The sequence below is a fragment of the Antechinus flavipes genome, chromosome 4 (genome assembly GCF_016432865.1).
Source record: "Antechinus flavipes isolate AdamAnt ecotype Samford, QLD, Australia chromosome 4, AdamAnt_v2, whole genome shotgun sequence".
Classification (NCBI taxonomy): domain Eukaryota; kingdom Metazoa; phylum Chordata; class Mammalia; order Dasyuromorphia; family Dasyuridae; genus Antechinus; species Antechinus flavipes.
This window is the reverse complement of record NC_067401.1, coordinates 243,892,723-243,911,251: the sequence shown is the minus strand read 5'-3', so window position 1 is coordinate 243,911,251 and position 18,529 is coordinate 243,892,723. Positions and strand designations below refer to the sequence as shown.

General features: G+C 33.8%; 1 protein-coding gene across 1 annotated transcript in view; it reads left to right on the top strand.

Moving 5' to 3' along the window:
- Positions 1 to 1,772: 1,772 nt before the first annotated feature.
- The window catches only part of TMEM30A (transmembrane protein 30A), a 49,888-nt gene continuing 33,131 nt past the window's right edge, over positions 1,773 to 18,529 (top strand). The window contains exon 1 of the mRNA XM_051997278.1: positions 1,773 to 2,332. Within this exon, the coding sequence (XP_051853238.1) occupies positions 2,057 to 2,332 (276 nt within the window). The 5' untranslated portion in view covers positions 1,773 to 2,056. The remainder of the gene's footprint in view (positions 2,333 to 18,529) is intronic.

Here is an 18,529-nt window from a genome sequence, read left to right as displayed (position 1 = left end):
GAGCTCTCCTGTTGATGTGAATGCTGAGGTTATGTCAAGAACAGGATTCTGTTGGCTAAGCTTTAAATTAGAAGAGTAGAAATAAAGTAAAATTAGTATTCAGGCACATCAGGATTACACAAAACACTTGAACACACACTAGGCAACCTGAAGGCAAAATAACACCATTTATAAACATTAATCCAGTTATTTCCTAAGTGGTTAGATTTACAGATTGATTTAGAGCTAAAAAGACCTTTAGAGACCACTAAGTCTATTCTATTAAAGAAGGCCAGTACCACACTGAAATAAACTGTTCCTGATACTTGATGTTTGCTTTATAATTGTATGCATTGTTCCTGATTTATTATTTAACAAAAAGAAACAGATGGCTATTTGCTGCATGCCTTCTCTCTTCCAAACCTAAAGCCATGCTGTGCAAAATAGCACAGATCAAAACCTATAGTATAAGGTAAAGCCATTTACTGAGGAACTAGTTATGTCACAAGAACTGAAAACCTTAGTGATAGATGCTGCCAGGGGACAGTACCAAAAGCATTTTAGGAAACACTAAAAATCACAAAGGCCAAAAATATATGCCTGGAATATTTATCAGATTGATTGGTATAGATAACCAATCCCACACAAGTCTGGAAGGTTATTCTATTTTACTTAAATATCTAATAGGCAAAGATCCTATACATGCACTTCCTCCCATTTCTCTTTTTTGGCATTTCTTGTTCAAAGAAAACAAACAAAAAATGCCTATCTTCCCCAAAGCAGAAGTTTGAGTTCTTTCATCCAGAAGCTAGGCCCCAACTTGGCTAATTTTAAATCGGGAAGCAAACAGGGATGGATTCATTTTAAAAACATTTCACGTCCAGGTTCTAGAAGTTCTCTCTCTCTCTCTCTCTCTCTCTCTCTCTCTCTCTCTCTCTCTCATCTATTTTTTTTTTAAACAATCTCTTAAGGCATCAGTCAAGAATTGCTAGCTGGCAGTGAATCAGTTACATGTCACTTGCCCTTTGCGAGACACAAATTTCCACACTAGTCAATTGAAAGGGCAGATTTAAATCTTCAGTTGACTTTCAAGGATTTCTGCTAATGGCCACGCCCACGATGAAACACTGGTGACTGGGAGAGATAAGGTATTTTCCCAGGAAGGTGGAGTGTTGCAAGGCTTCATGGCTGATTGTGAAAAACAAAGCTTTTCCCTAACAAAGATAGCTAAATAGCTCAGTGGATATAACGCTGAGCCCAGAGTCACGAACACTTGAATTCAAATGTGGCCTCAGACACTAGCTGTATGACCCTGGGCAAGTCACTTATCCCATTTGCCTGAATCCACTGGGCATGGCAAACCAGTATCTTTGCCAAGAAAACTCTACCGACAAAGTAGGGTGACAGAGCAGGACGTGACTTAACAACAACAACGCTCTTCCCACGCAGGTTCTCCGGGTTATCAACAGTGGAAGGAACGTAGAGGTGCCAATTCGAATTCCAGCTTTGGCAACTGATTACTTATGAGGCCTCAAACAACTCACTCACTGGACTTTTAAGAGTTGGATTAGATGACTGCTAAAGGCCTTTCAATCTCTAGATCTAGGACTCTATGATTTCAGGGTGCAATAGATGACTTGAAATCTAGAAGATTGGGAAGCGCCCCCACAAAAAGTGAACGAAGTTAGTAAGTAAATCTATAAAGGAAAATAGGAGACAGGATTCGCTTTTCACGCAGGCGCAGTGGCCTTTTCGCTGCGCATGCGCCAAGCCAGCCCTGCTGGTTCTTTGGCAGCACGAGCTTCCCCTGACTCGCCGGGCTGACGGTTAAATAGAGCGTGCATCCGCCCTTCCGTGTCTTCGCCTTTCCGCCTTCCCTTCCTCCGGCGCCCCCATTTGACGCCAATTTCCGGTCACTGATCACGGGCGCGAGGGCGTTCCGCCCCTTCCGCCCCGACAGCCGCGGCGGCTGCTCCTGCTCCTCCTCCTCCTCCTCCTCCCGGTCTCCTGTCACATTCGGTGGCTACATCCCCTTGGAGGCTCCTCCGCGTGACCGGGAGCCGGGCCCCAGGGGTTCATGGCGATCAACTATAACGCGAAAGATGAGGTGGACGGCGGGCACGGGTCGAACCTGGTGGTGGGTAGCCATACGGGGCCCGGGAATGCGATCGGGGGCAGCGGGCCAAAGAGCCGAAGACCGGACAACACGGCCTTCAAGCAGCAGCGGCTTCCAGCCTGGCAGCCCATCCTGACAGCTGGTACCGTGCTGCCGGCCTTTTTCATCGTCGGCCTCATCTTCATCCCCATCGGCATCGGTGTCTTTGTCACCTCCAACAACATCCGTGAGTTTGAGGTGAGGGACTGAAGGACGGAGGAGGGAGGACAAGAGGGGTCGTGGGACAACGAGGTGTTAGTCTCCACAATCACCTCTTTTCTCTGCTTGCATTTGTCTGTTTATCTGTCGCTTCCTTTCGCTACCGGATTCCTGTCTAACTTTCTCCTGTATCTTCCGGGTCCCCTCCAGTCTGTGACTTAAGAGAATAATGATTGGATGAGTGTTGATAGTGGAGTTTTTGTTCAGTTGATTTTTTAAAAACAGGATTGGGACAGGGGTGGGGGTGGGGGTGGGGAAGAAAGGGCCCTTTATTAAAGGGTATCTTGACACTTTGCTGATGGTGGATTTCGTTAGCCTTTGACTTGACCCGGCGAATTTCTTCTCTGTATGGCAGCTGTCTAATGTTAATAGCCTTATTGCTGGAAGTAAAGATAAGAAACGATACCTTTAAAAAAATTTTTTTTAAATGTCATAGTTTAATTACCTAGTTTTAAGATTGTCTTGGACATCAGGGTAAACAGCTAGATTGTGGGGAAAGGAATCAAAAGGACATAGCTGTTGGTGATTTTCATTTAAAACATATATTACATATGTGTGTGTGTGTGTATCAGTTGTTAGATGATGTCAGTTCATGAAAGCATTGCACAGATAAACTTTAGGTTTTGGTATAAATAGATTTTTTTTAGTTATAGGGTATGAGATTATTAGAATTTTGAGTGAAACATCATTTCTGTTTTAGGATTTTTAACGTTTTATATTGTAATTTAATTGTCTTATTACTAATTCTGCTCATCATAATTCTCAGACATAGGATCTAAGTGGTTCCACAGATTAAAAAAAAAAAAAAAAGAAAACTGGTTTTGGAGAGTATCACCTTAAAGCAATGAGAGGATTACTCTAATTTTGTTGGCAGTTTTTAATAGGAAACTTTTATTGCTAAAACCCAGGATTATTTTCAGACCACCAATGAAATCTCCCATTAATGACTGATTTGAAAATAATCAACAAACCTTTATTATGTGCCTACTATATGGCAGGAGCTGGGGATACAATTTAAAAAGATGAAATAATGTCTGCCTTGTAAATAAAGACACACATACATACACACTGAAAATGTATAGTGATGTCAGGGGTTACTACCAATAGGGGAATAAGGTGGGGCCTTGTCCGAGGTGATATAAACTTACAGTTAGGGGTTCAAAAGGCATAAGAGAGATTGCATTTCATGGGGGGTGGGGGAAGGAATAACTTGTAAATCCGGAGAATTTAGAGATGGAATATTAGAAAGGAGAATGGAAAGCTGGCAAGTTTGCCTGGAAAATAGAATGTTTAAAAGAATAATAATCTGAATAATGCCAGAAAAATAGGTTGAAGATAGGTTGTGCAAGATTTTAAATGCCTATTTGTATTTTGACCTAAAGGTAGTGGAGTGATTTTGAAGCTTCTTAAGCAAAGTGGCTTGATTAGACCTATATGTTGGATGTATCAATTTGGCAGTTGTATGTGAAGGATGGTTTGAAGAGAGGAAAGATTAGAAAAAAAGAGATCAGAGCACTGCCTCATATCTTTTACATCTGGCTCTCTATAGTAATATGAGTTTAAAGTACCATTTTATAATTTCCATTTTACCAGGGAATAAATTGTAGAACTGCCCATCTCCTATGCAGCCATGTATATTTGCCTATTTGAAATCATTTTGTTACTTTTAAAAGGAGAGGGATGAGGGCAGCTAAGTGGTTAGGTTGATGGAGCACCTGCCCTGAAGTCAGGAAAACATGAGTTCAAATATGGCCTTTTACTAACTGTTGGAAAGTCACAAGTCACTTAACCTGGACTAAACATTTAATCTCGATTGCCTCCCCAGAACAAAAGAAAACAAAACAAAAAAACAAATAAAAGGAGAGGGATGAATACTAAAATTTTTTAAATTCCCTTTTTTGTCAACTGCTTTATCTCCCATCCAATTTTGTAACACAGTAATATGGATTTATGGTCCTTTTGTTCTTATACTTGTAAATTAGTTAGGCTTTTAGTATTATTCCTTTTTTGATTGGTATATGACTTATCAAATAAGGGCACAGATGTCTGTTTACCTATTTGTATTTTTCTTGTTTAATGGATAGTATAATTAACTGCTGAAGGCAGATTCTCTGTGTGTATGTATACTATTTAATGTTTATTTCTGTGTTAAAACATTATAATATAGAGCAGTGTTCTGGGAATCAGGAGCCCTTGTGACTTTGGAAGGTTATTTAAACTCACTGTGCCTCAGTTCTTTTGTCTGCAAAATGAGGGATTATGAGGTGGGAAAAGCCCTTATAGCTTTAAAAGTATTTAATTAATTTTATTAATTGTATTATTAATTAATAATATTAAAATTTTAACATTTAATACTTAACATGGCTAAGTAACTTAAAAAATCTTGTTAAAATTATTCAAATTTATTGATAATGACAGTAATCCTTACATTTCTGTAGTGCTTTTAATTTTTCCAAATGCTTTGCCTACATTGGTTAATATCCTTAGAGTTGCCTTCTAGAATTTGTAGGTAAGATGTATTCTTTTTACAGATAGGAATCTGAAACCCACCAGAGGAAAAAGCAAGTTCATGATAGACCTGAAACACAGACCTAGGTGTTTGGATTTCTAATCTAAGGCTCTTTCAGTACTTAAGATTTTATCTAAAGTAACATTTGGCTAGAAAATAACATTTCCCAAAATGTTTCAGAGTTGTTGTTTTCAAGAACATGTATCAGTTACGTCTACTAGTGGCATTAAACTTTTATTGAAAAGTAATTATAACTAGTATGATTAAGAAACTAAAGTTCTATTTCTGTCTCATAGTGGCTCATGGAGGTGACTCTTGTTTTAGAAGTCATGTGACACCTAGAGGTGTTAGCTGAGGATTGGTTAGCTAAATTCAGAGAAGTCATAATTCCTAGAGACAAAAGAATCCTTACCAGGTTAGGCAAGCTTCTGGTGATGTAATATTTTTGGTTCCAGAAACTCATGAAATGATTTATATCAGCCAACAAGTAATATAGATATAGTAAGTAGCATAGATAGTAAGTGGCAGAGCTGAAACTTGAACCCAGATCCATTAATTTCAAATCCAGGTTTTTTTCTACTATAACATGAAAAAAAATTAGAATCTTAGCTTTGGTTTTATAGAATGAGAAAGTTGAAGTAAATGATCTCTAACATTTCTTTAAATTTCAATATTCTGATTCTAATTTTAACTCTTAAAAATTCTTTATCTTAAAACTTTGCTATTTTTGGAGACTTGAAGAAATGACAACAAATATCCTCCTATCCCTTTAACATATAAAAGTCCAGCTAATTTTCCTAAATATTTATACTCTGGATTTTTAATTTGCTTAAACAAGTATGTATCTTAAAATATGTTGAGTTTTCATACAACTGTGTAACAGGAAGTTCTTGACATCACTTAGAAACCATAACCCTCCACACCTTTTAAGTTTATTTCCTCATTTCTCAATTTCTTTGTCTTCATTTTCCTGTACTATACCAGAATAGCAGGGCAAAGTAAACTTGGCACTTTTATGTAGGATTTCATTTGAAGGTCAGGATATTCTTGTAATCAATTTCAGATTTTCAAGTTTGAGATAAAGTCAGTTGATCATTATCTGCCACCTAAGAATGATACAAAAAAGAGTAATTAATTGTTTGTAGATTAACTTGGACTCCTTGAAAAAAAAGTTCTTATTCTTTCCACATTCTAATGCTTGTACCTGACATTCTGCTTTGTTTTCTCCCATAAAATATAAGTATCTATGTTTGTGAGGTTTTTAGATTTGCATAGTGTAAATAAAATGAATAGGAATAGTGCAAATGTTAATTTATATGCTTTAAATATTTTAAAGTATATTTGTTTGTAGATCTGTTTTCGTTATTGTATAGATATTGTATAGATCTAAATAACTATGCAGATTTGATCCTTGTCCATATCCACTAGTAAACAATGTCACAAAAATTTGAAATGTATCAAAGAATAAAGTAGTATTTTCTTGAAGTTCTATAATAAATAGTTTGGGAGATAGTTAACATTTTTTGAGACAATAGTAATGTTTTTAGGCCAAGGCCCTTGTGTTAATTATGGCTCAAGATACCCAATGTGTATGTAAATTGTATTGAGCTTACTTGGAAGAGGCTAAGTGAGAGGATTCTTGAATTTAATGTAGATACTAACTAGCATGAGGTTATGTCCTTGAATGTAGTCCAGTTTTGAATTACTGTCTGTAACAGGATTATGAAGACATCAAGCAGAATTATCTTTGTAAATTGTGAGTAAAAAGTACAGAAATTGTAGTCAGAGGACTTAGTTTGAATTGGAGCTTTGAAACTTGCTGCTTGTGTCATTTTGTGCAAATCAGTAAACCTTTCTCGACCTTACTTTAAACATCTAAGGTCACATGCTGCTCTAAATCTCTGATCCTATAAAAACTTAAAATGTGTTCTGAATTATGATACCATTTTGACAACCTAAATTTTGTTCTTTTTCTTCTTCAGAGCTTAAAGAAATAGTTCTACCTGATTCTAATAAACTTTTTCGACCTGCTTCCATGATCCCAAATTAATCATATTCTTCTTTCTCTTCCCGTGTAACACTCCCAGATACTTATAATTGGTTCTTTGGTATCTTTCATTATTTTATCACTTTAATGACACTCTTTTGCTGTTTTATATATATGTGTGTGTGTGTGTATGTGTGGCTGTCTGATTAATAAGAGTCTCTTTAAGTCTCATAAGAACAGATTTCTTTTCCAACTGGCTAAATATATAATACACTCTACAAAATTCTCACTAAAGAAATGCTTTTGATTAGATTTCCGAAGAAAGTCATTTAGCAGAAATTGAGCCTTGAAAATTACACAAAATTATTTTAAAGTGAAAATTAAGGCCACAAAATTAATTATTTTTTGCATAAATCTAACACTTGCTTTTTAAAAAGAAATTTAAATATAATATTGTTTATAAATGAAATGTAATTCAAAGTATTTTGATGTAATTTTTAAAAGCTTTCTGAATCTGCTTGAGTTCTGTCATCTGATAAATATGTAGGAGAAAGTATAAGGCTAAATTAGTACCTATTTGGGATCAGGTAACTTAAAATTTAGTGTTCTGATGATTTTATATTCTTTTATCAACCAGAAATAGTTCATTCAAACAGAATAACATTTTTCCCATTCATCACTGAAATAACTTCATGGAATTATGTATCTATTCCATTTTGATGTTAATATGCTTAATTCTACTGCTAACATACTTTGTTACTCAGCATTTTGTTGAGTTACTTAATACAGACCTTATATTGATTTCCTCTAGAGCTGAGTTACATTCAGAAATAGAAGTTTTCCACTACTTCTGCGCAGTATAAAAAGTGCATAGCATTTAATTCTATCTTTTCCATAATATTGGGTTAATACTTTTTTCCTTAGGAAATAGAATATGTTTTTAGAATTTCTAAGGTGAAAAATTCATTTTGATTTAGGGGAACAATTTCAATGGTAGGAAAACAAAACTCAGAAACATGATAACCCCAGAACTAATCTATTCATCCACATCTGTTGTTCTGTTTTGCTTCTGGTTTATTGCCTTTAAGACTTAAGCTTGTCTGGCAGGTAACTAGACTATCATTGTGTGCTGCATTGTACCTTTCATTCTTTTGACATTTAATAAGCATGAATTTTTTAAAATAATGAAACTTAACCTGCTGTTAGAACTCCTTGATACTTGTTATTGCCCTGCGTATTTTTTTTTTCTTTCTAACAATAATAGGAAAGATCTGACTTAAGATCTTTAGTACAAAACTTGTTTCATTCACAGGTATTATATCCAACAGATTTCCTTACAAAATGGACATTAGAGAGAACCAGCCACCCTTGAAGTTTCAACTGATGAAGAACACTATGCACCACTTGAGTAAGGGTGTTGATCTATTAAATTTGTAAAAGATTTTAGCCAATTAGTAAATATATATTCAACATTTGTATGTAGGCACTAGAGATATTATAAAGTATAGGAAATAGTCCTCAGTCCAGGGCACATAAATCTATTTGGTGAGATAAGGTACATAGATAGAATCAGAAAATTGTGGAAGGGACCTTATAAGTTATTTAGTCTAAGTAGGCACTTTGCAGATGATCAAGCAGTGAATCAAAGAATTTAGATGACTTGCTCAATGTGATTTGCTAATATAGGAGATCAGAAATGAGGTTTTATATACAGTCTAAGTCTATTTCTAGAATAACATACTACAGCTACTTTTTTTTGTTATCAGTTTTCTCTCTGGGTTAGAAATAGATATTAAATTGGTGAAGCATTATTTTGTAAATTATTTCTACCATATTTAAATGACTACTTGTAATTAGCTGTCTCTACCATCAGGCAAAATTTTGTATTAGAAATAATATATGTATACCATAGGCCAATAGTGTTTGCTCTCAGTTCTTTTCTTCTCCTTCTCTTAAGGAAAGGGAGTAGGGTTCAGGAAAGATTTCTTCAGGTCTTTTTTTATAGATTGACTTGCAGCTTTATAGGCTTAAATTTGGTCAAATTTCATACTCCTAGGTCTGCCACTAATACAAAGAGTTCAGATAAGCTGAGTGTTCATTTATTAGAGATATTAGAGATTAGAAGTGATTCATGCATTAAAAATTAGAAGTTAGACTAGATGATATATAAAATCCCAATAACTTAAAAAATTTTAAGAATCTAAGGCAGAATGTAATTACCAAAAGAGCAATAGTTTTGGAGTTAAGAAAAAAGGAAGAATTTGCTTCTCCAAAAACAAAATCTTAACAGTAACTTTTAAAATAGTATTTTATTTTCCAAATTACAAGTCAAGACAATTTTTAGCAATTATTTTTACAAGATTTTGAGTCCAAATTTTTCTCCCAGCCTCTCTCCTTTCCCCTCTTCCAAAAATGGTAGGCAATTTGATATAGGTTATCCATGTACTATCATGTAAAACAGCTTATTAAACTTTTTTCCACTTGTGACCTCTTTTAGCCTGAGAAATTTTTACATGACCTCATCGCAAATTTGAGACAAGGTATTTCTGGCCCCATTAGTGCATGAGGAGTGCAAAGTATGCATGTTTTGTGTTCAGAACCCAGGCTACAGTAAAGTTCCGAGGCATGATGAGCAAGCACTGCCATAAACACCTTGGATTCATTATGCATTTGATTTTGAATTAATTTTTGGTCATTGTGTTAGAAACCTTTACTATTGCCAATTTTTTTGCAACCTTCACATTGTTTCGTGACCCACAGTTTAAAAAACCTTTGATGTAAGACATATTTCCATATAAGTTACATTTGTAAAAAAGAAACAGATCAAAAGGGGGGGGGGGGAAAACATGTAAAAGAATAAAGCAAATGAACAAAAATATGCTTTAATCTGCAGTCACAATCCACCAGTTTTTTATCTGGATGTGGTTAGCATTTTCCTTTACGTGAATCCTTTGTACTCATCTTGTATCATTGTGTTGCTAAGAAAAGTCATTCATATTTAGTCACCAATGAGTGTTACTAGTATTGTGTGTAGTGTTTTCCTGGTTCTGCTCATTTTACTTTGCATCATTTTATACAAGTCTTTCCAGGTTTTTCTGAAGTCTCTCTATTTATCATGTCTTAATTGCACAATAGTATTCCATTCTATTCATGTACCCCAGCCCATTCCTCAGTTGATGAGCACCCTCACCCCCACCTCCCCTTTTCCCCCTTCTTCTTCCGCCTGTCAATTTCCTATATTTTGGGTGTGAGGTGATGTGAGAAATAACTGGTGGACTTGGGAGAGGGGAAGTTGAAGGTCCATTTTATTAGCAACTACAGCATACCTTATAGAAATGAGAGCAAGCCCTTTTATATCTGTTTTGGCCACCAAGTGCCTCCTGTTTCCCTGTTGGCTGGGTATTACAGAATATACAATTTCCTAGTCCATCTTTTCATACTTCCCCTTGGTTATGTTCCTCCTCCTGCAGAATGCATTGCATGACTTAAAATGAGTTTTTACTCCTCCCAGAGTAGAAGTTAATTTTCATTAGCTTGTGTTTAAGCACTACAAACAAGACTAAGCCTTTCCTCTGCTTAACTGAATTCTGCCCCAAAGTAAGGTAAAACTGATTGTAGTCTGTTTTACCTAGTTTTTCTGCTGACTTTTACTCTGAATTTATGGACACAAACACCTCCTGTATATCTCAGTGGTACCTCAGACTTGTTTTAATTTGTATTTCTCTAATCAAAAGTAATTTAGAGCATTTTTTCATTTGCTTGTAGATAGTTTTTGAGTTCTTTATCTTGAAAACTGCCTGTTTGTATCTTTTGACCATTTATCAATTGAGGAATAGCCTATATTCTTATAAATTTGACTCCATTCTCTATATAGCTGAGAAATGAGGCCTTTATTACCTATGCATGTTGTGATATATGCATATTATATGTGTATATAATATACATATGCATAGATAATTTTTCAATATTGATCCTTGCAAAAACTTCTGTTCCAACTTTTCCCCTCCTCTCCACCTCCTCCCCTCGATGGCAAGTAGTCCCCTACATATAAATATGTTAAAAGTATATGTTAAATACAGTATAGTACACAACTTTTTATTTTGATATAATCAAAACAATCTGATTTATAATTTGTAATGTTGTGTGTCTCTTATTTAGTCATGAATTCTTCTCTTCCCCATTGATATGACAGACTGACTATTCCTTGCTCTTCTATTTCACGTATGGCGGCATCCTTTATATCTAAATCATGCATCCATTTTGACTTTAACCTTTGTGTGAGATGTTAGTCTATTCCTAGTTTGTATCCTGTTGTTTTCCAGTTTTCTGAGCAGTTTTTGTCAAATACTGAGTTCTTATCCCGAAGGATGGAGTCTTTGACTTTATCAACCCCTCGCTTATTATGGTTATTGAATATTGTGTCTCATACACTTAAATCTGTTCTACTGATCCATTGTTCTGTTTCTTAATACCAACTAGTTTTAATGATTGCTGCCTTGTAATGTAGTTTGAGATCTGGTATTGCTAGGCTATCTTTCTTTGTAATTTTTTTTCTCCTTATTAATTCACTTGATATTTCTGACCTTTTGTTCTTCCAGGTAAATTTGTTGTTATTTTTTCCTACCTCTATCAAATAATTTTTTGGCAGTTTGATTGGCATGATACTGAATAAGTAATTTAGTTTAGTTAGAATTGTCATTTTTATTATTTTGCCTCAATCGATCCACGAACAATTGATATTTTTCCATTTATTTATATCTAACTTTATTTGTCTTGTCAGGTTAACTCCCAAGTACTTTCTTTATAGTTTACATAAAATTATTTAAATGGTATTTCTCTACTTCTAGGCTTTGTTGGTCATCTAAAGAAATACTGATGATTTATGTGGGTTTATCTTATATCCTGCAATTTTGCTAAAATTGTTAATTATTTGATTCTCTAGAGTTCTCTAAGTATGCCATCATATCATCTTTAAAAAACAATACTTTTGTTTCTTTGTTGTCTATTCAAATTCCTTTAAGTTCTTTTTCTTTTCTTATTACTATAGCTGATAATTTCAGTACTATATTGAATAATAGTCATGATAATGGATATCATTGCCTCCCCCCTTATCTTATTTGGAAGGCTTTTAACTTACATTGCACGTAATGGTTGCTGATGGTTTTGGATAGATGCTGCTTATCATTTTAAGGAATATTCCTTTTATTCCTATGCTCTGATATTTTTGATAGGAATGGGTGCTATATTTTGTTGACATTTTTCTGCATCTGTTGAGATGATAATATGCTTTCTAATGGTTTGGTTATTGAAATGGTGAGTTAGAGCGATGATTTTCTTAATATTGAATCAATCCTGCATTCCTGGTATAAATCCCATCTGGTCATAGTCTATAATCCTTGTAATGTATTGCTGTAATCATCTAGCTAATATTTTGTTCAAAATTTTTGCTTTGATAATCATTAGGGAAATTGATCTATAATTTTCTTTATTTGTTTTAGGTATCATCACCATATTTATGTGATAAAAAGACTCCATTTATTTTTCCAAATAGTTTATATAGTATTGGAATTAATTTTTTAAAAATGTTTGGTAGAATTCGTTTGTAAACCTATCTGGTCCTAGGGATTTTTTCCTTGTTTTCATTTTAATAGTATTGTATTTTTCTAATCATGTAGAGACAGTTTTCAACATTTTTGTTACATTTCGAATTCTGAGTTTTTTTTCTTCTTCTCTCCCTTGCCTACCCCCTCCCAAAGACAGCAAGCAATCTGACATAGATTATTACACATACAATCATTTTAAACATTTCCATCTTAGTCATGTTGTGAAAGAAAAGTCAGAACAAAAGGGGAAAAACTACAAGAAAGAAAAAGCAAACAAATTTTTAAAAAAGGTGAAAATAGTCAGGCTCCATAGTTCCCTTTTTTGGATATAGATGGCATTTTCCATCATAAATCTATTGGAATTGTCTTAGATTAATGTATTGCTAAGAAGAGTTAGGTCTGTCATGTTTGCTCATCATATAATCTTTCTATTACTGTGTACAATGTTCTTTCTCTAGATTATGCTCACTTGACTTAGCATCAGTTCATGCAAGTTTTTCCAGGCTTTTTGAAGGCAGCCTGCTTTTAATTTATAGAACAATAAGATCCCATTCCATTCATATAGCATAACTAATTCAGCCATTCTTCAATTGGTGAACATCCATTCAATTTCCATTTCCTTGCCACCCCAAAAAGATCTGCTATACAAACATTTTTGCTCATGTGGGTCTTTTCCCCTTTTTTATGCTCTCTTTGGGATATAGATTCTGTGAGACTGCTAGATCAAACAAAGGCTATCCATAATTTATAGCCCTTTGGATATAGTTTCAAATTGCTCTCCAAAATGTCTGGATCAGTTCAAACTCCACCAACAATGAATTAGTGTTTCCTTTTTTCCTACATCTTCTTCAACATTTGTTATTATCATTTCCTATCATCTTAGCCAGTCTGATAGGTGTGAGGTGCTGCTTCAGAGTTGTTTTAATTTACATTTCTCTAATCAATAGTGATTTAGAGCATTTTTCCACATGACTATAGATGGCTTTCATTTCTTCATCTAAAAATTGTTCATATCTTTTTACCATTTATCAATTGAGGAATGACTTATAGTCATATCAGTTTGAGTCAGTTCTCTATATATTTTAGAAATGAGGCCTTTATCAGAAACACTGGTTATAAAAATTTTCTATATTTCTGCTTCCCTTCCAGTCTTGATTACATTAGTTTTGTTTGTGTAAAAACTGGTGGGGATTTTTTCTTAAGGAATTCATTAATGGCTTATTCAAATTCTTTTTCTAAGATGGGGTTACTTAAGCATTCCATTTCCTGATTTGCCAACCTGGATATTTATATTTTCATAAATATTGATTTGTTTTGCTCTGATTTTCAGATTTATTGCATATAATTTAGCAAAATGTTTACTAATGATTGATTTAATTTCTTCTTTATTGGTGGTTATTTCAATCATTTAACTTTTGATATAAGTATTTGGTTTTCTTATTACATTACACAATGGTTTTTCTACATTACTATATTTTGTTTTTTGGTAAAACCAATTCCTAGATTTATTTATTAGCTCAATATATATTTTTTAACTTTATTAATTTCACCTTTGATTTTGAGGATTTCCAATCTGGTGCTCAATTAGGAATTTAGGAATTTTAAATTTATTCTTTATCTAGTTTTTTTTTTTTTTTAAGTTCTGTATCCAATTCATTGATTTGTTGTTTTGTTGATATAAGAATTTATAAAAGCAAATTTTCCTAAGCACAACTATTGCTTTTATATTATCTCTCCCATCCATCAATTAGCTTTCTCTTGTGTTGAACAAAGCCAGCTGACACATTAACCATTTTTGAAAGAGTATGCAAAATTTTTATCCCATAATTTTTATTTTTTTTTGGCGGATCAAAGCATACTTTTTATTTTTACTTTTTTTTTTTGTTTTGTTTTCTTTCACCATATGACTAATATGGAAACATATTTTTCAACCTGGCACATGTATTACTATATCAAATTACTTGTCTTCTTGATGAGGGGAGAAAGTAAAAAAGGGACGGAGAGAATTTGTAACTCAAATTAAAAAATATATCTCAAATTGTTTTTTATGTAATTGTAACCCATAAACAAAGTATATTTAAAAAATATGTTTCTTACTGGTTAACCCATAATTTTTAACCTACCAAAAGATTTATAAGGATCATAGAGTTAGAGATGGGAAGGACCCCAATGGCTATATAGTCCAACACACTCTCATTTTATGTATGATGTTCCTGAAGTCCATGAAAGTAAAGAGATTTTGTCACAGTTTTATAGTAAACTCAGTTCAGGTGTTTTTTAGTCGTATCAGGCTTTTTGTGACCTTGTTGGGGTTTTCATGGCAAAGATAGTGAAATGGTTTGCCATTTTCTTCTCTCGCTTATTTTACAGATGAGGAATTAGGGAGACAGGAATAAATACATGCTTTGGGTTATCCAGATAATTAGTGTCTGAGGCCATATTTGAACTCAGGTAGATGAGTCTTCTTGACTGCAGGTCCAGAACTCTTTTCACTGTGCTACTTATCTTCTCCTTTGTAATAGTGAATCAGAATTTGAATCCAGGTCCTCTGGCTCAATTTTATTATATTGTTAGCTCATCTCTTTTCTGTGGCCTATATCGGTGATTATAATTACACAGCTATTCTTCTTTGTTTCATTATATTTTAAATTTATATTGTTGATATCATATCCATTATTATGTATGTTGTTTTTCTTGCTTCTGTTTAATTGTCTTTATCGATTCATATGCCATTCCATGTATCTCAGAATTCCTTGCATTCATTGTATCCTATGCAGCAATAATATTCCATAACATTCATCTATTATAATTTCTTAAACCTTTCTACTGTAAAGAGATTATTTCTTTTCATAGATGACTTGACATTTGAGCTAGTTGTAGAAGGTCTTAGTGAATTTTAATAAAACAGATATGGGGGAAATATTTTGTATCAAGAGATAAGGATTGTTGAGGGTGAGAAGATGTGATAAAGAGACAAAAAGGAAATATATGTGTATATAGGGGACCAGTTAGCTGGACTAGACATTGAAGAGAGTATGGTTTGAGACATTGGTTGTGGTTAAAATTTAGAAGGGAGTCTTGAATGTGGGGCTAAAATATTTGAACTTTATTCTGTAGAACCCAGCTTCTGAAATTATTGATTATGACCCAATATTGAGGTTTCATAACTGAATGTAGGTGTTATGAAATTATGATTTAACATCAGAAAATGTTTGATTTGTATACCTCTTTTATATAAATAGCTATATACCTGGAGTCATGTTAAAATTTCTTGAGTGAAAAGAAGTCATGAGTGGAAAATGCTTAAGAAGCCCTGCTATAGATCTTGATGGGTGGCTGGGGCAGAGTGGGGATGGAGGAAAAGGGTTTTTTGGTTGTTTTGGGCTTATTTTTTGAGCTAGAGAGTGAATTTCCTAGCAATATTTTTGGAAGGTGAATTTGACTGAAATGTACAATTTAAATTACAGAAGTAACATTAGAGCCTATTGAATAGGGTACCATACATTGATAAAATCTTGAATTAGGGTAGTGACTGTGAGAATGGAAAGGAAGGGTATATATGCCATTGATAGTAAAAAAGAAGATTTGATAAAACTTGGTGACTGGTTTGGTTTGACTTGTGGGAGTAAGGGAGAGGAATCAGAAATTAAATATGGGTGACTGAGAGTAATGGTACTAATAACAGAAATGGAGAAGTAAGGAAATGGAAGTTTTTCCTGTGAAAAGAATCGTCAAACTCTTTAAATGATTATAGATTTCATTAGGATTCTGAAGTATTTTTGCCCTTATTAAGTACTATATCTTTCAATCATTTATGGCATGGAGAGATGTGGTCTACTCTGGAATATCTGTTTTATAAGTCTGCATATATCTTCTGCTCTCTTTATCAAGGGTAACCTAGTTATATATGTAGATTATTTTCATAAAATTTTATGTAGTCTGGAAAGTAAATATATCAGCTTGAGGTTAATGATATTTTCTTTTGTCTCTTTTGAATAATAATAAAATTTGGGGTTTTTCCTTATACTTTTGGTGATTTTTTTTTTTTCCTATTTTCAAATACCTTAAGCACAATCCTTGAAATTAAGTGGTCTGCTATATTAAACTCTTTTTTTGTATGAGCCTCAGTTCTGTAGGATACATGAGAAATATTAATATCTTCATGGGCTTTGGGCTTGTTTTTCTCATTTTTTGTTTACTTTGGGACCAAACACACCTCCTTTTTATATGGGATTCTGAGACTAGCTTTCAAATGTGATATCTTCTCTGTCCTTAATAATGAAACGAATCATAAAATTCTTCAGTCCTTTTTTCTGCCATTTTATAACTTTGGTGTCCTTACAATATCATCCATAAATACCCTTGAATGACTTTGCTTATTTAGTTCTCTCTGAGATTTCTTTAAACTTTTTTTTCCTGTACTGCTGCTTGATGTTTTATGAAGTGATATTGCTCAAAATCTTCCACCATTTTCTGATATGAAATTTTACTTGTGAACCTGAGTTCAAATCCAGTCTCAGATATTTACTTGTCATGTAAAATCCTTGGTAAGTCACTTAACTTCTGTTTGCCCAACAGATATAATGGATATAATAACAGTACCTACCTCTCTGGCTTATTGTGAGGATCAAATGAAAATAATATTTGTAAAAACCACTAGAACACTGTGTAGCACATGGTAGGTGCTGAAGAAATGCTTCTTCCTTTCTCTTGATCCACTTCATATTTTTGGGAGTACATGTATGAAAAAAAATATTCATTAAATATTCACTGTGTAAGCTAGGGTTACAAAATAAAGCAAAGATAGTCCCCTATCATTAGAGAGCTTACAGTCTAACAGAGGGATACAAAATGTGTAGGGGAATGATGGCCAGGAAAGAAAATTTTGGTTTGTTAAGTTATAGGCATAGTGAATAGAGCTATAGAAGAGTAGGCTGACAAACTCTTTCCAGGGTTAATAAGTTAAGTAGTTCTGCTTAGAATTGTTTTAGTTGTATGTACATTTTTTCCTCATCTCTTTTTTAGACTAAAAATCATTTAATACACAAAACATGATTTAGTTCACATGTAATAGAAAAACATCTGTTGCTTTATGTGCAACCATACTCTCTAAATTCTGAAATATTGTATGTAATTCATACAGTAAAACCTAGTAAAACATTTGAAAATATTGTTGTTTATCCAGCACTATTTGTAGGACCTGAAAAAGCTGATCTCCGAGTTTCAGGAGAATATAACATGATTAATGTATATTTAAACACATATACATGTCAGTGAATACAATATATTTACACTACCAGTCACATTCTTTGGAAAATTTGCCAGTTCTTGCAGGTACCAAAGGTATTGTCAAAGGAATAAGAACAAACCCATGCCTAGCTCACTTAATGCCAGTATATATGTGAACAATATCTGTATATCTTTGCCAACATGATTTCCTCAAGTTCCTGGAAAATATTCTGAAGTCAGGAAAAATTAAAACAGTAAAAGGCCAATGTAAAAAGAACTGTGGCTTCATTACCATGGAATGCATTCACTCCAGTCAAATTCCTCATGAGCTGGAACTACATCATCTAGAAGTGGCACCCAGAGGCCCAAAGATCCCATTCTCAAAGGGAAAGTCAGTTTATGAAAGCTGATGGAAGGTTCTTGATCCTATCCCCACTTTTGTTTGTCATCAGTTTATCTGTATTTTTCTAACATAAAAATACTTAAAGGAGATGGCAAAAAGAAGGGAAAAATTTAGAATGACAGAATTTTACATCAAAAGGATGACTCACAGTGCTTCCCAAGTAGCAATATTTGCTAAGTAGTATATTCTACATTTTATAAAAAGCCAATGACCTTCCTATCATTTAACAGGTAAAAATGAATGAAAACCAAGTACCTATACAGATAAACCTAGGGCAGATTTTGGTGTAGGATATATGAGAACGATCAGCGTCTTTCATTATGGGTTTTGGGTCAATCAGGGGCCATCACTAACCAACTTCAGTCAAGACTCCTGTTTTTCTTTTACCTCATGAAAATAATAGTATTCCAACAGCTAAGATAATTCAGATTTTCCTCTATTTGTA